General features: G+C 41.5%; 1 protein-coding gene across 6 annotated transcripts in view; it reads left to right on the plus strand.

Annotated features, from left to right (window-relative positions):
- Nucleotides 1-228: 228 nt before the first annotated feature.
- LOC104244436 (glycerophosphodiester phosphodiesterase GDPDL3-like) overlaps nucleotides 229-21,590 on the plus strand; it is a 39,844-nt gene continuing 18,482 nt past the window's right edge. For 2 of the 6 annotated variants that reach the window (XM_070150086.1, XM_070150087.1), the window contains exons 1-8: nucleotides 229-536; nucleotides 2,173-2,466; nucleotides 3,475-3,590; nucleotides 3,797-4,298; nucleotides 5,011-5,049; nucleotides 5,625-5,909; nucleotides 13,768-13,910; nucleotides 18,441-18,918. In XM_070150086.1, coding sequence (XP_070006187.1) covers nucleotides 389-536; nucleotides 2,173-2,466; nucleotides 3,475-3,590; nucleotides 3,797-4,298; nucleotides 5,011-5,049; nucleotides 5,625-5,909; nucleotides 13,768-13,910; nucleotides 18,441-18,918 — 2,005 coding nt within the window. In that variant the 5' untranslated portion in view covers nucleotides 229-388. Of the gene's footprint in view, nucleotides 537-2,172; nucleotides 2,467-3,474; nucleotides 3,591-3,796; nucleotides 4,299-5,010; nucleotides 5,050-5,624; nucleotides 5,910-13,767; nucleotides 13,911-18,440; nucleotides 18,919-19,235; nucleotides 19,898-19,961; nucleotides 20,275-21,590 lie in introns of those variants that run through there. The other 4 variants (XM_070150084.1, XM_070150085.1, XM_070150083.1 and 1 more) reach the window with 4 other exon arrangements.

Consider the following 21,590-nt stretch of genomic DNA (forward strand, 5'->3'; position numbering starts at 1 on the left):
TCCGTTGAGTGGTTATGTCTAGAAACGATTAGCTAGGGGAAATTACAGTCCATTTTAGTATAGTCACGGCTCTAGCCACAAGTTAACAAATTCACGTGAAGCCGCTAAAGACAATTAAAGCTGGGGCCGCGTAATTAAACAAACGGCTTCATTCATTACAACTACTTTTGTTCATTAGCTAAGCATTATCGCTTCAATAATCTATATACTTACTAAATTTTGAAAAACAACGCCAGCTTGAAAAAACCAACAGCTATCGTAACCTTTCTTAAACTCTCTACGCCTGCTTAAACCTTCTTTTTATAAATTGTTAAATCTCTCTCCTCGTCCTGTCGAAGCCAAATTTAGTTCACATTTTCCAAGAAAATTAAAATTGTGTCAACAATATATGCGACAGTACTTCCTCCGGCTATCGTTGCCGGCGGCAATGTGGAATCTCCGGTCTCTCTCATGCTTATTGTTGCTCTGCTTTTCGGTCACGACAGTTGCTGCTCAAAGAACTAACAGTGAAACTACTAAATGGCTAACATTAAACGGTAACTTACTTTTCTACTTCTTCTCCTCTGTACTTAACTACTACGTTGCTTAGTAGCTCACTTTCCACAATTGGAATGGTTTCACTTCAGTTTTGAGTCTGTTGATCAATGAGCTGAATATTCTACTAGATTTACAATACATAGGAAATTTAAATTTTTCTACATTAACCCCCGAAGTTTGCTTTAGCGCTAGTGTAACCGAAAGAAATTCTGATAAAAATCTTAGGATGCTTTAGAGTTTTTTCACTTAAGATGTGTTTGGTACCAAGGAAAATACTGGAATATTTTCTGGTATTTAGTTAGTAAGCATAAAATATTGTTTCAAGAGCATTTATATATTTTTTGATAATCTATGCAAGCACTATGGGGGTGGGGTGAGGGCATGGGTGGTGTGGGTGTCGTGTGGGGTGGGGGTGAAGGGGGTTCGCAATTGGGGGGAGGGTGGCGGGGGGCAAGGGGTAGGGGTGGTTGGGGGGAGGCAAGGGGTAGGGGTGGGTGGGTCGGGGTGGTGGTGGGGTTAAGGGGGAGGTGAGGGGGTTCGCATTGGGGGGGGGAGGAGTGGCGGGGGCAAGAGGTAGACGCATGGGGTGGTATGGGGGTTGCGGGGCCAAAGGGGGTAGGGTGGGGTTTTGGGGGTGGGTGGGTCGAGGTGCCAGGGTTGGGGGGGATGAGGGGGTTTGCATGGGGAGTAGGTGGGTCAGGGTGGGAGGTGCAAGGGGGTGAGGGTCGAGTGGGGTGGGACGTTGGTGAGGTGGCATGAGGTGGAGATGGGGCTTTGGGGGTGGAGAGTAGACAATAAGTGTGGATGGACACTTATGCAACTTATTTTGCTGAAGAAAATATTTTCCAAAATACTTTAACCAATCAAACATGAGAAAATTAGAAAATATTATTTTTCCTCCATCTCAAACACACCCTTAGAGTTTAATTTCTATGGAAAGTGTAAAATATCATTAGATCACCTAAAAGGTAAAGGAAAATAACTCTATTTTAATACCATCGGTTAATAAGATAAGATAGAATAAATGGTAAGTAACCTACTATAACATGTTAAATTACACTAACGATGTAAAGAATCTATTGCACTGATAACGTATATACCTTAAATCTTTTTACTAAATAATTTATAATCGACTTAGTTGAGCTGAAGCTAAAAGCAGGATCAACCATGTTACTGGTACCTGTATAACTGATCCCTTGAGAATAGCAGTAATGTAAATGTACAAGAGGAGCTACTTGTGCCATAAAACTTTTGCCATTACTGGTTTTTGATATGATGCTAATGACTAAATATTGGTGATAGAGAAGCCTAATATTGGTTTCACTATAACCAAGAGCTCAAAAACCAAACCAATTTTTGCGAATTGACCTTCTGGTTCTGTTGCTTTGTCCTGGGATCTGTAGATTTTGGGGTTCGTTTCTATGATATCATTTCTTCAAACAACTGGAATGAGAGTTCTCCTTTCATTAGAAACTGAACGCAGCCTTTTGGCTCCCCCAAAGAAGAATTAAAAGAACGAGACCCCCGAGTATGAGGAAGGACACTAAACAGAGTGAAAAGATTAATCCATTAGCTTTCCACATATTGTTTACAATGTTTCACAATCATTATAGTGTTTTTGTCTCTGCTTTGCAGGAGATGCACCATTAGTTATAGCCCTTGGTGGATTTTCTGGATTATTTCCTGATTCAAGCTATGATGCCTATATGGTGGCAATGGAAACTAGCTTGGCCAATGTGATTGCTTGGTGTGATGTCCAACTAACCAAAGATGGGGTCGGCATCTGCTTACCTGATCTCAAGCTTGACAATGCTTCTGACATTGATGTGTACTTCAAAAACAAGGAGACTAAATACTCAGTGAATGGAGTTCCAATGCAAGGATGGTTTTCTATAGATTTCAACTTCAAGGATTTGGCGCCTGTCACCTGTAAGTTTTAACTTATGGGATTTGGTTGTGTCGTTCACCAGTATGTTCCACATATCATGGTGTGCAACTCCGCATGGCTTTATGTGCAAGATTCTGGAATTAATGTCCAAGAATAGCGATTATGCTGAAACATCCACTCCTATGTTTTGAATAATATAACAAATTAATTGTAGGCGCTTCAGATTCGTTATCTTAAAAGGTTACTCAGATTCTTCTTTCTTCCTTTTTTCTGCTCTAAATAATTTGGGTTTCTTAGAGGAAAGTGGAATCTGTAGTTAGCATCAAAACAGATCTATAGCTTTGCTAATTTTTGGTGCAACTGGGCTATTGCAAATGACATAGAATGCCACGGTTGATTTCTTGAGCTCATTACGCTTCTGTAATGTAGCTATCCCTTGTAAATATTTTACAGCACTTACTTGTTGCTGTATTTCAATGAATTACTTTTACCAATCAAAAAATAACAATAATTTGGAGTTCTGCCATGTTGGTTTTTCTTTTTCTTCCCCGAAATGGCATGTTGACTCCACATGATGTATTTCTTTGCTCATCACTGATAGAGGAACTCTTTGATGAATTGCAATAAAAAGAAGGTGTGGATGATTGTATCAAACATAACCTTTTCTAGGTTTATTAAGATTTAGTGTGGCCACATCTTTCTAAAGTGGACTCCTCGGTGAAATGTGAATTGGCATGATTGTAAGTTGCTTGAGATTATAATATGCTAGTAATTGTAGTAATTAATCCAGTTGCATACCTTTTACTCTTCACATGATTTTTATGTCTAAATCAAAGACATGAAAGCCAGTAATGGTGCCTGATAACCCGACTTTTTAGACAAAAACCTGCCGTAAATTTTAAAATTGGTATGGCATATTATGTTGGTTATATAATCTAGAGAGCATAGCCTAGTTAGAGATGTTAAGCCTATTGCTTTGTGCTTATACAAGTTACTTACGGTGACTGAAGTTTCTACACAAAATATTAATTACTTTGCTTTTCGGACAGTGAGACAAGGAGTTTTTTCGCGGACCCCTAAATTTGATGGCACACAGCAGAAAATTCTTACTGTCCTGGATGTGGTTAACAAAGTCAAACCTCCAGGATTATGGTTGAATATCCAGGTACTTGTGCAATTTTGAAACGTTTCTACATAGTGATTGTTGTCTGGTGTTAATTTATTTCAGTTTCTTTCCATCTAAACGGCTCAATTTATAGTTTGTGTTGTTACAACATATTGCTATATATCACTGCATCTTGTTAAATGGTGCCTTGAGCTTGTGTCGGTACTGCATTTAATGATCCCTTGTTTTACGAATCCTTTTTGCAGCATGACACTTTCTTCAGCCAGCACAATCTGAGTATGAGAAGCTTTATTATATCCCTGTCCAGAAGTGTTATTGTCAACTATATTTCATCACCTGAGGTGAATTTCCTCAAAAGTATTGTGTCACGATTCAATCCACTAGTTACAAAACTCGTTTTCCGGTTTCTCGGACAGGGTGACATTGAGCCTTCAACAAATCAAACATATGGTTCTTTATTGAAGAATCTCACATTTATCAAAACCTTTGCCTCTGGAATTCTTGTTCCCAAGACTTATATCTGGCCGGTGGACAACTCACTGTACTTACAGCCACATACATCACTTGTCTTAGATGCTCATAAAGAAGGTCTTCAGATTTTTGCATCGGAGTTCGTAAATGATGTACCTTTTGCTTACAATTACAGCTATGATCCTGCAACTGAGTATTTGTCCTTTATTGACAATGGAGACTTTTCTGTGGATGGAGTACTGTCTGACTTCCCAATAACTCCATCAGCTACAATAGGTAACCATGCTACAATTGATGAATAACAAAATCCATTAATGTAAGCTTGTATTGTTGCTTTCATAATTTTAGTTGCTCATTTTAGTTAATTATCTTGATTGTGAATAGTGATGACTTGTTGGGGATATCTTCAATTTACTGCAGAAGTTCATGCATTTTTCAACAATTATTTCCAGTTTGTAAATATCTTATTGTGCCCTGGTGCAAAGTAAATCTAGGTAACTCCAAACTTTCTGGAGGCTGAAATTGTACTGGTTTACAATGCGTGAATAGTTATTGGAACTGCAATTGGGGCGTTCTGGACTTTGGAAATGCATAGGCTAATCATAGAGGAACAGAAATAATATATCTTTTCCACACATATGTGAGATATGTGGAGTCAAATTCATAAGAGTGGTTGGCCAATAATATAAAGTGCAATAACTTGTTTTGCAGTGATAAGCTTTGTGCTATCCTTAATGTGAATATAGAAACAGACCTGAAAAGAAAAACAAGTAGCTTTCTTTAAGAGAAATTGATCATTGATATCAACGAGGAGATCTTGGACACACTTGATTTGTAAACGGTGTGAATTGTGATAAGTGAAGGTGATCGCAGAAGAACTCTTTTGCATTTCATATTCATGGACACTTTCAGTTGGCCTTGAAATTTTATGCTTTTTTACTTTCTACCATGATACTCATCATTATTCCCATTCTTTCTGTCCTTGCAGATTGCTTCACTCATTTGGGCAAGAATGATAAACCTCAAGGTAAGCTACTAATGTATGCTCTTATTTTTGTGAGCCTGGTATGTTGTTTTGCTCAGTAGATGGCTTTTATACCCAAAGTGTGAAAATGCAAACCATTATCTTGCAATACTTTTGAGCTAGTCCTGTACTCAAGGTTGAAATGGACTGGAAAAGGTTTCTTGAAATTTCGAATTATAGATCGGCTCTCTTGTCCAATTAAATGAGCTTATCTAGGTGGAGTTCGGTTTCAAATTACAAACCCAGCATAGAGACTCTTCTATGAAAGAATAAGCAAAGATTTTGAGAATTATATTGTCTTGGACATACTTTAGCTTTTCAAGAGAAAATATAACATGTGATGAGTCATGTGAAGCAAGCTAGCACTTTTAGAGCTTGGCGCAACGATGTGACCATTCTCATATCTCGAGGTGGATTCAGTTGTTCTGTGAATCTGACATAGTTTGACTTAAACAAAGATTCTCTTATTAATAGGCGGCTCTGCTGCTTTAGTTTTCCTACCGTGTATTTATTGTTTTCATTACAGTTTGTACAGGACAATATATCTCAATCTTTCCTCATTTCCTGTTGGCCTACAGCAAAGCTTCTGATTATCACATCTGAAGGAGCGAGTGGAGACTACCCAGGTTGTACTGATTTGGCATATACAAAAGCTGCTATGGATGGTGCAGATGTTCTTGACTGTCCTGTCCAAATGTCAAAGGATGGAATACCCTTTTGCCTGGGTTCTATTAATTTGATAGATAAGACTACAGTTGCTCAATCGCCATTCGGCAATATTGGTAGTGCTGTCCCAGAGCTTAACGTAACAAATGGAATATTCACCTTTAACCTTACCTGGGATGAGATTAAGAGCCTGAAACGTAAGTGGACCAACTTTCATTTTGTTTATTATTACTTTTTTTTGGATAATCGTGGTGTCCGGGCCGGCTTACGTGCACACCAGCCGGCTTGAGCTGCTACTTCCCACCAGCTCAAATACCGAGTAATTTTGTCCACCAAGGCTTGGACAGTTAGGAGGAAATGGAAATCACCTAGTGTTTTTTGCCTTTGCTGGGGATTTGAACCAACTTTCCTTTATAGTAATAGATGCTACAGCTTTTCAAACTAATATCTACTTGTTTACCTTAAAAATGGTAATTACAATTATATTTGATTTTGTGATTCTAAAAATACGTGATTTATTTTTATGCTAGTTGTTAGGCAGTAGATGCTAAGTGTGAGACTAGAAAATAAGATAAGACCTTGAAGACAGTGTGTCAAGTGAGCCGGATGGCTGAGAATCGGGGCCTCGAGCTGGCCTATACGGGGCTGCGAGGTCGAGCTAAGTGTTAGGCTATGCCCGGTAGATGAAGGACTAACAGTTTTGAGAGCTTTGGTAAGAGCTTTTTATGATCAATAATGAATAATAAATGAAGAACAATTAATGAAAGACAATAAATGTAAGTAATAGAAATAAGGGAGAATGTATTTAAGTTAGAGAGCAGAGAATGTTATTATATTGAATGTTGTATATGTGTATCGTATGCGCAAAAAATAACAAGGATCCCCTTTATATAGGAGGGGGAATCCCAACATAGTACATACGCATTTATTACAAAGACAAATGGCTGGTACAACCATTTAATACCACGGTACGGGCTTGTACTATTCTTATAGACTTGGTCAGCTTTAACCGCTTGCCTTGGGAATTTCCGGCTTCGGTCATCATAGCCGCCGATTTGCTCTGCCCCGAGGTCGATCATAAGGAACCCTCGGGGTTGGGCCTCGAATTGTGCCCCGGGCCTCCCGAAGTCGGGCTATGGGATGTCGCAATGAACATAAAACCGGGCTCTTCGATTTTAGCCGTACACAGATAGTCTCCGCGTTTCTTAGAGTAAAATGATGAGAAACGATTTTGACGTCGGTCTCCTCGAGCCTCTCACGATGACATCATGCTTATGACATAAGCTTTTGTGATAACTGAAACGTCCCATCGGTTCATCTTTCCAGAAGCATTCAATGTATCGCCGGTTTATTTTCCCAAAAGCGATAATATCGCCGCCGATCCGTTTCCCATAAAGCATTGATTGCGCCTGTCGATACGTTTCCCAAAGGCGCTGATTGCGCCGTCGGTTGCGATACTGCCTTTCTATAAATGGAAGGTTACTTGAACCAAAATTCCACCCAGCCATTCTTCAACAGCCTTCAACCCTTTTCTTCTGTTCATCCTCATCCAAACTCTAACTTCCATGGTTCAAGCCCGTGACCGTAAGGTCACACGACAGCGGTTTTGCAAATTATGCCATGGCTCCTTTTCAGAGCTTTTCTAATTGTTGTTTCGAAATAATGAGAGGGGGGCTTCGAATTAGCCCCGTACTAGAGGATATGTGGACCATGAACTATTGCTCATCCCCCTTAACTTCAATCTGGTGTGGCGCTTCACTCCTTTTGCTTTCCATGGAGTGAGGTGGTGCCATCTACTAACTTTTGCATCCCACACCGGTGCAATATCTCAAGAAGTGGCTTCTTAATAGTAGTGCTGGCAAGACCCATACTAGCCAAATTTTTTACCAAACCACAATTTTCCCTGCCTGTTAAGAGCTTTTGCTCTTTGATAGGCTACAACCTCTTCCTCATCTTTTTCTGCTTCGGAGAAGATTCTCGAAGGTGTCGTTTGGAAGATCGAAATGGGGTCCCCGAGGAAACGGTTCTCGCAGATGTCACTCCCGAGGATGTACCTTTGAAAGTAGATTAGGCTTTTAGACTGTTGTTTTCTGCTTCTTTGTTTTTGTGTAAGGACCCCTCGAGGGCTTTTGTAATCGTCTACTATCAATATAAAAGTTGCTTTGATTTGCCTTTGGCTTGTGTTGAATTTTTATTTTGCTTTTGATTAGCCCGAACACTGGGATCGGACATCGTAATCCCTCTGGTTCCCGATTAGTTACTATGATATTTCTTGGGATACTTCGTTACCCCTCGGACTAAGTCTCGATTGATCTGGTGCATACTTAGGCCGCCGGGACTTCTGAGTTTGAGTTGAGCGAGAGGAGGGTCCCGATTTTCTTTGAAATAGGGGTTAGCCCTTTTAGGCCTTGTCGCTAATCCGCGAGTGAGAGTTTGCTCGATCATATGAGAATAAAGTTAGCCTTTAGACTTTCACAGACAGTCCCCGAGTGAGAGTTTGCTTGAGCTCGGGCGGCCTCGAAAACTTGATTCGAACTTAAAGTGAAGATAGCCCTAAGGCGTTATAGATGGCCCCTGAGCGAGGAGGCACTCGAACTTGGATGGCCCCTGGGCTAAAGTAACCGAGAGAGCGTTTAAATTGATCTGAAGGCGAAGGTAGCCCTGAGGCTCTATCAATAATTCTCGAGTGAGAACTGGCTCGGGCTCAGGAAGCCCGAGGGCCAAAGAATCGGGTGAATGACCCGCACTTGTAATAGCAGAGATCATCGAGATAGGGTACCATCTCGAGGTTAGGTTTATATGAATAGCTCCTTATAGCTCATAGTTACGCTAATAGAGATCCTCGAGATCGGGCACCATCTCGAGGCTAGATTGATGTTGATAGCTCCTTAGAGCCCAATTTTATTTGATAGAGGTCCTCGAGATCGGGCACCATCTCGAGGCTAGGTTGACATTGATGGCTCCTTAGAGCTCACCGTTATGATAATAGAGATCCTCGAGATCGGAAACCATCTCGAGGCTAGATTGGCATGGGAATTTTTGACCCCTTGAACGTTGTATGATAGCGTCATTCGTATGGCTTGGTCACTAAGCGACCGGGATGGTCCCGCCGGTACACTTCCCCGAAAGTGATAATGGCCTAGTTAGAATTAATTGGCCTTTAGAGTAGGCGGACAGTCGCCGCTTGCTCTATGTATAAGTTTGTTTCCTTCCTTTTTGAGGATTCCGCTATTTTTTACAGCTATCCCTTTTCATAGAGTTCTTCTTCTTTGCTTCAGCTCTTTCACCTTTTTTAATTCAAAGCTTTCGCCTAAGTCGTTATTTCCTTTCTCTTGTTCCACCACAGTTATGGCTGCCATGCCCAAATTTGTTCGCCCAGAAAAGGAGAGTTCCGCCTCCCGCTCGGCTGGTGGTACGCTGCCGGCGTCCGGTGAGCTAACCCCGAGAGGCTTTATCTCGAAGATAGACTTTACGTTATAGAGGCCTCCCAATGTTCAGGGCCAGTGGGAGTATGCATCGAGATTCATTTCATCAATAGGAGAGGGACACCTCGAGGCAGTGATGAGAGATTGCGGATGGGGAGAAGAGGTGGTATTGCAGGTACCTTCCCTAGGAGAGAGCATCATGGCTCATGTAGAGGGGTTTCTGAACGTATACACGTACCCCTTTACGTTGGGCCCTCTTGATAGAGTTGTGCTCGACTTCTGTTGAGGATATCGGGCTACCCTGGCACAAGTTCACCCGTCGTTATGGAGGGTAGTATTGATGATGAGGTTTTTTGCGGGGGAAGCCGGGCTTGAGTTCACCCTTAGCCATCTCATTAGGCTGTATCGACCCTTTCATCACCGAGGCCTGATAACTTTGCGATGCCGATCCACCAGGCCCTTTGTTGTCGATGATGAAGAAGATGGGGACCGAGGGTGGATGAATCGATTCGTCCGAGTAAGGACTGTCGATATTATCCCCATGGAGTTCCTGCCATTTCCCGAGAAATGGAATGTCACACGTAAGTGGTACTCTTGTGTTTTTATCGTTTCTGCTCATGATGGAGATGGATTCTGTAAAGACGCTTTCCCTTTCTTTTTTGCAGCAGTCCCGTGGATGCCGTACGAGGTCCCCGACCTGACGGATTGGGCTTGGAAGCTGGCAGCCCGCTCGACCTATGATGAGCGTAAGTGACGAGATCTGTCCAAGGGTAGATGGGAGGCAAAACACCACGGTACATGCTGTGTGGTTTGCTTTCTTTGAAAGGTACTTTCTTTTATGTGTACTAACTCTGTCATCGCAGGCATTGGGGAATTTTCTGAGATGAGACTGTGCCCCCTCAGAGAGGAGGAAGGATCGTCGGTTTCGGGCCCGAGGAATAATAAACACACGGAAGGAACCCTTGCAGGGCGAAGGTGCTCATAGCGAGACAAGTCCTGCCCGGAGGCCTAGAGAAGATATTTCGGCTGAGCCTGCAGCACCCGAGGCTTCTGGCCTTAGAAAAATGGTTCCTCCTTTGCCTCCGTCTTCTCTTCCCATCGAAGGTACTTCGAGCGATAAGGATTTTCTACCGCCGTCTTCTTTTCCCGTCGAAAGTACTTCGAGGGGTGTTCGAGATCAGAGGCCGCCTTACTCAAGCGAGGTCTCGAACGATCACATTCCTATTAGGAACGGTTCTGCTGGGGCCGATGAGACCAGGTCGGTAGGTGTGCATTTGGCTTTTGAGGAGGCTCAGCGACTCTGTTCGGTGGTGAGCTTTGGCCGATTGTATTGGCTTTTCAGTTTTGCACTTTCATTTCCTTATTGAGCTCCTTTTTCGTAGGCCTTTGATAAGCTTAAGTCCGAGCTGCTTCGCCGTGAAGCCAGGTTGCGAAAAGCTTTGGATGGGGAGAAATCCCTTAGGCTTCTTTGTGACAAAAGGAGAGAGGAGTTGGTATACCTACGGTACGAGGCGAATCGAAGCCTGAACAACGAAAGCCACCTTGAGAAACAGGTAACCTTTGCTTCGAGGGAATGCATGCTTCGTCTTCTATCCTCAAAGATTAATATTTTGATACTTCAGTTGCAGAGCAAGACAGAGGATCTGGAACGCCTTTGGGGCGAGATTGGCCAGGCCAAGTATGAGTGTAACGGGCTAAGGGCTCAGATAGATGCCCATATTGCGGCCAAGAAGAATGCTTTGGCCAAGGTTTCTGCCCTCGAGGTACAGCTCCGGAACGCTCGTGAAAACATCTCGGTTCAGACGGGCAGGATTGCAAGGCTCGAGTCCGACCTTTTGAACTGAGCAATCGCCAGCTGTTGTGCCTGTAATATCTCAAAAGTAACGTGAAGGCTAACCTCTTGTTCCCCTCGCGCTGGGATTTCCTGAGCTTCCTGTTGGTTTTCTCGGCATATACTCCTGTCAGTGTGGGAGCTTACATCGACGTGTTGGGCGTAGGGGTGGGCATTCGGTCGGTTCAGTTCGGTTTGAAGAAATTCGGTTCGGTTATTCGGTTTTCGGTTTTGTAAAAGTAGTAACTGAAACCGAACTGAAATAAGTTCGGTTTTTCTAATTTCGATTCGGTTATTTCGGTTTGGTTTTCGGTTTGAATATTATCATATTGGACTCCTTCTATGTAATAATACGACCAGCGAATTTGTTGATTTTTCCCAAAACTTCGAAATTGTTGGAAATATTGTGTTTATAGAAAAAAAATAGATTAAACTTTGCACACTATTATGGATCATAAAATTCAAACATAGTGTAAATTACAACTCTGTGTGAAATTCTCCCGGTATCTATCACATATGCTATGGAAGTTTTAATAGACGGAAAATCTTTAAGATTGGAAAGTTGATGGACTTACTTAATTGGGTTGAGTCTTTGATAGATTGGACCTAATAGTATTAATTTATCACCTATGGGCTTAGCCTATATATAACTTAAAGAACATATATGCTAATAATTCGGTTTTTCGGTTAACCGAACTAAAAAATTTAATAATCGAAAACTGAACCGAAAAATCGAAATTTTAAACCGAAACCGACCGAACAAACCGAATAACCGAAACCGAAATAAAAAAAAATTCGGTTTGGTCGGTTTATTCGGTTCCGACCGAAATATGCCCACCCCTAGTTGGGCGTTGCGTGAGACCACATCCACGAGAATTGGTTCTGGTGCATCCTCAGGGTTTCGTGGTGGTACAACAATACCTGGAATAGCTACACCATTCTCTCCATGGTCCTCAAGACCGTTGTTTTCATGTGCGTTTACTGAGTTAAACATTTTGACCTGAAATCAAAGATTCTTGGACAAGAAAAAGTGTGAAAAATAACTTGTGTTATGTAGTAAACCAACAAGAAAACAATCACTATTATTTTTAGCCCCACGGTGGGCGCCAAACTGTTTACCTTGAAAATGGTAATTACAATTAGATTTGATTTTGTGGTTCTAAAAATACGTGATTTATTTTTATGCTAGTTGTTAGGCAGTAAATGCTAAGTGTGAGACTAGAAAATAAGATAAGAGCTTGAAGGCAGTGTGTCAAGCGAACCGGATGGCTGAGAATCGGCGCCTCGAGCTGGCCTATACGGGGCCTCGAGGTCGAGCTAAGCGTTAGGCTGTGCCCGGTAGATGAAGGACTAACAGTTTTGAGAGCTTTGGTAAGAGCTTTTTATGATCAATAATGAATAATAAATGAAGAACAATTAATGAAATACAATAAATGTAAGTAATAGAAATAAGGGAGAATGTATTTAAGTTAGAGAGCAGAGAATGTTATTATATTGAATGTTGTATATGTGTATCGTATGCGCAAAAAATAACAAGGATCCCCTTTATATAGGAGGGAGAATCCCAACATAGTACATACGCATTTATTACAAAGACAAATGGCTGGTACAACCATTTAATACCACGGTACGGGCTTGTACTATTCTTATAGACTTGGTCAGCTTTAACCGCTTGCCTTGGGAATTTCCGGCTTCGGTCATCATAGCCGCCGATTTGCTCTGCCCCGAGGTCGATCATAATGAACCCTCGGGGTTGGGCCTCGAACTGTGCCCCGGGCCTCCCGAAGGCTGGCTACGGGATGTCACAATGAATATAAAATCGGGCTCTCCGATTTTAGCCGTATACACTACTGCCTTAAGTTTTCGGGATGTAACATAGTATGTTTCAAGATAACAGTTGTTGATGCATATGCAAGTCAATGAGCTGAATTCAGAACTTATCAGAAGAAATCGGCTTGTGAATTGTCATTTTCTTTGCTCGCATGTGAATAGTATAGGTGTACATGTGTCCTCTTAACACTTACATGTTTAACTTCTAGTCTAACATGAATGTTAACTATCAAATTGCTCTATAGTTGTATCGTACTACAAGAACAACAATAATGTCTCAGTCCCAAATAAGTCGAGTCGGAAATATAAATCCTCACTGGTTGTGTATCTCCATTTAAATCCATCTCAGGCCAACATTATACATCTGTACCTTACTACTGAAGTATTAAATTATATTGATTTGCCTAAGAGTGAGTTTCTGGTGTCATTCCTAACTATAATTTTTTTTTTCCCTGTTGAAGACTTTCAGTCTTTTGATATATAGAAAAGACAACCAATGTATGAGGACCATTCAGCTTTTTCGTCTGTGGCTTGTTAAATTGTTAAACCAATGCATGCGGCTAACTCTCAGGGAACAAAGCAATTGTGCTTTCACGTTTTAAGTTGGTTTTTACCATTAACATTACAGCTACTATGTATTTTCTCGACTATCATCTTCTTTCTGAATGAGAGAAGATGTCACACATGATGGATTCTCTATTTCAGCTTTTAAGAACCTCTATGCACAGATATGTACCTGTTTTTGTCATACTATATTTTGCAAACTGCTTAGCATAGAACTTTCTAATCTCATACTTCATCATGCTGATTCTTTTCTGATGTTGTTCTTCTCCAAGACATTTGATATTTTGGAGGGTACATCACCGGAATCTCCCCCTCCCCCTTATCTGCAAAGGTTGCGGATAACAATTGTGATTTTTAGCTGCCAATGCTTCAATCCTGTACTTAACATGCCTTAATTTCTTGTAGCGGCAATATCAAACCCATGGTCAGAGTTTAGATTGTACCGAAATCCAAAAGCCAGAAATGACGGAAGCTTTGTGTCGTTAGTGGATTTCTTGACATATGCAAAAAATGCCACAACTGTATCTGGTGTGATGATCAGCATAGAGGTGAGTTTATTTCTGCTGGTTCTGTTGACATTGTTAATACCAATTACATTATGTATCAGCAAACATAAAGTTCATATTACACCTAAATGGGTATATCCGTTCTGCAGTAGTTTTATTTGACGTCACATAAATTATGAGATTTCGAAAAAGGGCTTTACAATTCCATGAAGGCAAAGAAAATACCAAGAGACTTTTGGAATATGAATGTAATAATTTTTAACTTCAGTTGTTGACATGATGGGTTTTTCCCTAAATAGAAGATATCTTTTTTGCTCTTGTGGTTTTTGTTTCACACTCAATCGGCACTGAGGGATGGGAAAAGAATGCCTTGAAGTGGAATATTCCAAAACGCAAACGGCAAAGAGTTTCTGATAATTTAAGAATAAAGTCTTCCCTTGAAGATCCATTATTCATCTATTTATTTCATATGATTACTCTTTATGTTTGGGGATGGCTTGTCGGTATGGGAGTTAATGCAACTTTCAGAGCGAAGCTAGAGGAGGGAAGGGAGACAATCTTGACCCAGTGTTGGTAATAATGAAAAGCAAAGATTTTATTTTTCCCTCTTAAGATGATGTTCACGTAAAAAGTTAATTCTTTCCTCTTAATATCAATGTTTTTTTTATAAGGTAAATTGTACTAATCAAAAGGAAGAAAAGATGGCTTGTCGGTATGGGAGTTAATGCAACTTTCAGAGCGAAGCTAGAGGAGGGAAGGGAGACAATCTTGACCCAGTGTTGGTAATAATGAAAAGCAAAGATTTTATTTTTCCCTCTTAAGATGATGTTCACGTAAAAAGTTAATTCTTTCCTCTTAATATCAATGTTTTTTTTATAAGGTAAATTGTACTAATCAAAAGGAAGAAAAAACTCTTGTATACAAGAAGTATACCAAAAAGTAGAGAATTTACATCAAAGCATGATTCTCTAAAAAAGACGTCCAATCTTCTATACAAGTAGGGGCTATATGAGTGCAGCAAAAAGCGATCGAAGATAAAAAACTATTCTTAAGATGTGAAAAAGGAGACCCAATCCCCTCAAAAGCTCTCCTATTTCTCTCTCCCCCAAACTATCCACATGAGAGCTAACGAGGCGAACTTCCACGCCTTTTGCTTTCTTCTTCTACGGAAACCGGCCCAGCTATATAACATTTCCTTTACAGTGCTTGGCATCACCCATTGAACACCAAAAATATTCAGGATCGCCCTCCACAAACCCGAGGACACAGTGCAATGCAACAAAAGATGATCAACTTCTTCCCCTGAGCTTTTACACATGTAGCACCAACTAACAAGTGTAATTCCTCTCTTTCGCAGATTTTCAGCAGTCAAGATCACTCCCCTCGCTGCTAGCCATGCAAAAAAGCACACATTCGTGGGCGCCTTAGGAATCCAAATCGAGGAATATGGAAAAGTGGCCTCCTCTCTCACCAACATACTCTGGTAAAAGGACTTTACGGTGAACAATCCATCGCCACGCAACCCCCATCTCCAAGAATCACAAGATGGCTGGGGCCTGTCTTGTCCATATAGCAGTGCCAACAAATCTTGGAGCTCCGCAATCTCCCAATCTTGCATGTTCCTTGTAAATGAGAGGTCCCATACTACCCCCTTCATGCTCCTTGTGAATCTGTTGGACCATCAATTCTTTCTGGTTTGAAACTCTGAAGACGCGGGGGAAAGAGACCCTCAGAGTATCCTCTCCACACCACCTGTGATTCCAAAAGCCGATTCTCCTTCCATCTCCCACCCTGTAAGTGATGTTGCCATTGAAGGCTTCCCAATTCTTCATGATGCTTCTCCACATGCCACACCTGAAAGGTGCTATGCTATGATTGTCTTGGTCCTCCAACCCCCTCCCGTGGAATCGTACTTTTCTACTATGACCTCTCTCCATAGAGCATGCTCTTCTACTCCGAATCTCTACAGCCACTTCCCCAACAAAGCTCTGCTGAATAACCTAAGTTCTTTTACTCTAAGTCCACCCCACTTCTTTGGGGAAGTGACTATTTGTCAATTCACTAGACGAAACTTTCTAGTTCCATCCGTCGCATCCCAAAGAAAATTCCTTTGAAGCCGCTCAAGTTTATTTCTGATGCTCACATGAGCTTGCAACAGGGACAAGTAATAGGTGGGCATACTCGATAAAGTCCTTTTTAATAAGCACTTCCTTACCGCCTTTTGACAAGTAGCGTTTCTGCCAACCTGCTAATCTTTTTTCAATCCTTTTGATCACTGGATTCCAAACTATAGTATCCTTATGCGAAACGCCTAATGGGAGACCCAGGTAAGTAGTTGAAAGAGAGCCCACCTTACATCTGAGAACACGAGACAAAGCATCCATGTTAGCAACCTCACACACCGGGAAATTTCACATATGCCGAGGTTGATTTTGAGTCCTGATACTATCTGAAACCACTGCAGGACCTGCTTCAGATAGGTCAACCGATCCATATCGGCATCATAGAAAACCAGGATGTCATCCATAAAAAGCAAATGAGAGACTCTTCGGGCATTGAGCACCCCGATCGGAGCTAAGAATCCTCTCAAGAAGCCTCCGCCCGCCGCACGATCCATTATTTTACTCAGAGCATCCATCACTAGAATGAATAGCATGGGGATAGGGAGTCACCTTGCCTGAGACCCCTGGAGCTGCCAAAGAAACCACACGGGCTACCATTAACCAGGACAGAGAATCTGACTGAGGAAATGCAGAACTTGATCCATCCCCTCCATCTTACCCCAAACCCCATCCGCATCATAATGAAATCCAGGAACTCCCAATTGACATGGTCGAAAGCCTTCTCAAGGTCCAACTTGCATAGTAAGCCGGATTCTCTATTTTTCCTTTTGGAGTCTACCAGTTCATTTGCCACCAAAACAACGTCCAGGATCTGCATACCTTTCATAAACGCATTCTGGGAGGACGAAACAGACACGTCAAGAACCTTCTTGAGTCTATTGGAGAGCACTTTAGAAATAATCTTGTAAATGCTCCCTACAAGACTAATAGGCTTGTAGTCTCTGATACAAGATGCACCTTCTTTCTTAGGCACAATAGTAATAAAAGAGACATTGATACTTCTCTCGAAAACACCATTCACGTGGAAGTATTCAATGGCTTCCATCAACACCTCCTTAATGGTGTCCCAACAGAGCTGGAAGAAGGCCAAGGAGAAACCATCAGGCCCGGGGGCCTTATCACCAACACAACTCGACACAGCCTCGTGCACCTCCTTCTCCTCGAAAGCCCTTTCTAGCCACTCACTATCTCACTGCCCTATGTGATTGAACTCTATTCCCCCCAAAGTAGGCCTCCAACTAACTTCCTCTTTGTATAAGTTCTCATAAAACCCCACTATCGCCCCTTTTACCTCCTCCTCTCCCTCAATCCTCACCCCATCCACAACTAAGGGCTCTATGAAATTTCTCCTTCGATTTGCAACCGCAACCCTGTGGAAAAACTTGGTATTTGAATCCCCCTCCTTTAACCAGAGCGCCCTCGATTTTTGCCGCCAACTAATCTTTTGAGCTATTGCTAACTCGATTATTTCCCTCTTAACCTCCCCCAATCTCGCTTTCTCAGATTCATCTAGCTCCCTCGCTCCTTCCCCTCTCTCTGATTCCCTCAATTCATGCATAAGCTCTCTCATTTTAACCTCTACCCTCCCAAAAACCTCCTTTCCACCTAATAATATCTCTCTTGAACAATTTAAGTTTCTTCGAAAGACGAAATGAAGGTGTCCCTAGTATCCCGTAGCTTGTCCACCATTCTTTCACTTTGTCACCAAATCCTGGCACTTTCAACCACATATTCTCGAATCGGAAAGGAGCACGCACCCCCCTCCCTCTGCATCCATCTAGCAAGATAGGCAAATGATCCGAAGTCAGCCTAGGTAAAGGAATCTGCAGCACTTGCGAAACCAGCTCATCCCAAAAGGGCGATATCATAAATCTATCAAGTCTAGACCTTGAGTTGGAATCCTCCACCCTGGCACAAGTAAACCTTTCCCCTGACAGAGGAAGATCAATGAGAAAGTGATCATTGGTGAAGTCAGAAAACTCCTCCATGGCCCTCGAAATCAGACTACACCCTAATCTCTCCTCCGGGAATCTAATAGTGTTAAAGTCTCCCCCTAGAACCCATGGAATGTCCCATTTCCCCATAAAGTCTCCCCTCCTAATATCAATGTTCACATTCCAAAAAGGAAATTATGGGCAATTACAAAAAGTAATCCTGTTGCTTGCTTAAGCAGTAAACATATCTGCCCTCTCACTAATTTTGTGCTTTAGAATTCCTATCATTTGCTGTTGTTGCTCAGTTTACCTATTAGAAGGAAATTATGAACATCTGTTTACTGTACGACGGTTAATAAGTATTAAAGATATGCTTTTTAAAAAATTTAAAAGTTGTCCATATAGCTGTATAGCTGACAGTCTTCAATTTCTTTTACGAAGAAGCAAACTTTAGTGCCAGGAGGAAGCAACAAAATCCATACCAATTCATTTTTTATTTGACAATGCTTGTGCAGAATGCAGTTTACCTGGCAAAGCATGGATATGGTGTAACTGCTGCTGTTCTTGAAGCCTTGAGCAACACTGCTTACAATAATCAGTCAGCCAAGAAAGTTATGATCCAATCAACAGACAGTTCGGTTCTAAAAGAATTTAGGAAAAGCCATTATGAACTTGTGTATAGGGTTGCTGATGATATCAGTGATATTGAGAGCTCAACTATATCTGAGATCAAGAGCTTTGCTAGTTCTGTAATTGTAACCAAAAAATCTGTTTTTCCAAGTGAGGAACAATTTCTCATTGGGCAAACAGATGTGGTGCAGAAGCTGCAGTCATCGAATCTCCCAGTGTACGCAAGACTCTTTAATAATGAATTTGTGTCTCAAGCATGGGACTTCTTCTCAGATTCATCTGTCGAGATAAACAACTATATCTCTGGAGCTGGTATTGATGGTGTTATAACAGAATTTCCCGGCACAGCTGCTAGATACAGAAGTAAGTAATTCCTATAGCTTGTTTTTACTCCCATTGCATTCCATCCCCAGCTTCTCTTCCTTTATTTCCTCCCTCCTCTCTGAAGTACAACTGCAATTTGCCATGTCTACTCGTATTTTCTGGAGATTTTGCTTGGTCTTTCTAATCTAAATTATAATAGGAAACGCTATACTAGTAGACATCAGAAGCTTATGAATCAAAGTAAAATTACAACTGCTTTGGACAAGTAGGAAGTATATTTGGAAATAACACTGATTTGGGCAGTATGGATTCTATTTTGGACTATGGTACTGATTTGTGGAACTTCTGGGTTATAGGGAACCGTTGTTTGGGTTATAAAGACCGACCACTGTATCTTAGCCCTGTTGAACCTGGAGGTCTCCTACAATTCATGGCTCCTCAGTTATTGCCAGCAGCTGAAGCTCCAAATCCAATACTTACTGATAGTGATGTGGTTGAGCCACCTCTACCTCCTGTTGCAAAGATCACTCCTGCTGGCAATGAGTCTATAGCTGCAACTCCCACCCCTCCAAGTGGTCAATCCTCAGTTGTGGCTGGCGTTTTCACAAGTTGCGTCGCCATTCTTCTTGCCAATCTTCTGATCTTTTGATCAAATCAGATCATTTGTGCCTCAGTGAGACCATACAGTGCACTTTGTATGTCCATTTTGCTGATCAACTTCATGTTATTGCAAAGCCATGCATGATCACGACAGTAGTCTATGTAAAGAGAATAGAAGAGGGAAAATAACGGGGATTGTTATATTGGTTGTATCACTGAGTAGAGAAAGAGTCTGTACAACAATTAAATCAACAAAGATTAAGTTGAAGAAGATAAGGACTATAAGAAAAGAGCCCAAATAGGAGGAGAAAGTTACAACAACGTCTTAAAGATTAGGAACTGCAAAAAATAAAGAAAAGTGATTTTCTTAGACAATTCCATTAGTTGAGTGACCGAGCAATCAACTCCATTTCATGTGCATAGCATATTTCTTGATATAGTTACACAGATAGGACTAAGGTCCCTTTTCGTTGTTTGATTAGGAAGTTCAGTTCCTCGTTGGACACCTAGAGGTTGCCAGCACCTATGCCAGAACCGGACAGTCACGGGGCAACACTTGTTCGGCCCATTAAATGCAAAGAGACGTGCGTCCTTTCAAGTGTCAGAAACCGTCCAAGAACTTTCTCCCCAAGAAAAGAGAGGTCTTATCTACTTCCTGATCACATCAAGCTGAGTCACCGGAAAGTAGGGGGACTATCTGTATTAAGTAATGAACCGCTTAGTTATGATGGCTTTATATTGAACTGCTTATAAACTTCCTCCCTTTCCTCCAATTTCATCTTTCACTTTTTCGCACTTCTTCATCGAGCCTTCTTAAAACTTTTTTGAAACTCTCTTTTCCTTAGCAAAACCTTAAAATTCGAATACCACATTTCTGCTATTTCTTTCCCTGGCAACTCCTCTTCTGCCACTAAACAACACAGCCTTAATTTGACTTCATCCCTACTGTCATCTACCGGTGCTGAGACTTGCATCAACGACAGACCATCCAAGAAAAATAAGTCCAACAAACTTGATTTTGGACCTCCCACAATAAATACAATCATCCCTTCTCAATGGTATTTTAAAAAGGATCTCCAGGTCCAAAATGAATCCTCTGATCCCGACAACGATAGAAACAAAGTCATCGGCAAATATCCTTTCTCTATTCACCTGACGAGTATTCTCGTTGTGAAGGAGGATTGCGACTGGAAGAATGTCGAGGTTTTAGTCCCCCTTGAAGTGGAGAGGGTAACTTTCAGCAAACCAGGGTATGTTTTTTTTAGACATACCCTTTCACTCTCACATTTGGCAAAGAAATAGATCTAGTTATCCTAGAACTTTCCCGGAACTACCAAGTCTGCTTGGCCCAAGTGGGACCGGCGATATGGCATATGGTATCTTGCCTCCGTCCCCTATATGCCTGAACATAGGAAAACCTCTCCCTTGCATATGTGATCCACCTTTATGCTCCCAAGATTTTATGAAGAGGCATGATCAAACTTAGCAAAAGTGGTAATAATGCCATCATCATCAGTGTGGATGATGACAATGACCGTGGCTGGATGGAGAGATTTGTTATTGTTTCTCCCAGAGATATTTTACCGGGATCAGCATCCCCTATCCCTGAAGTTTGGAATTACGCTCATAAGTTTTCTCAAGTATCTCTTATGTGTTATTTTGAAAGTGTTTTCAGTCTCTCCTATACTTTTTATTTTATTTTAGCCACTCTCTGGTTCCCCCGGTAGTAAAGGACCTAACGCAATGGGTTTCAATTTTTTTTGGATACTTCCACACTAGACTTCCGCATGTGAAAGGAAATTTCAATAAAGAAGAATTACAAAACCAGAGACTACAGTGAGAAAAACTCAATCTTTGCTTTCTTGGCATTTACCTCCATATTAAATAAATTGCTAACCTTTCATATTAATACTTCAGACCTTCTAAAGGGGTCTTTCGGTTTCCCAATCGTCGAGGTTTCATACGACCAAAGGTAGATCAAAAACGGCTTCAAGAGGTCCTTGACCGAAAAATGGCTTGTTTCCGGTGAAGGTGCGTCTTCCCTCAGTCCCCATCCCAAAGTAAGAAACCAAAAAGAAAATATCCCTTTAAGGCTAAAAAGAAGCCCCCCA

The sequence above is a fragment of the Nicotiana sylvestris genome, chromosome 6 (genome assembly GCF_000393655.2).
Source record: "Nicotiana sylvestris chromosome 6, ASM39365v2, whole genome shotgun sequence".
NCBI lineage: Eukaryota > Viridiplantae > Streptophyta > Magnoliopsida > Solanales > Solanaceae > Nicotiana > Nicotiana sylvestris.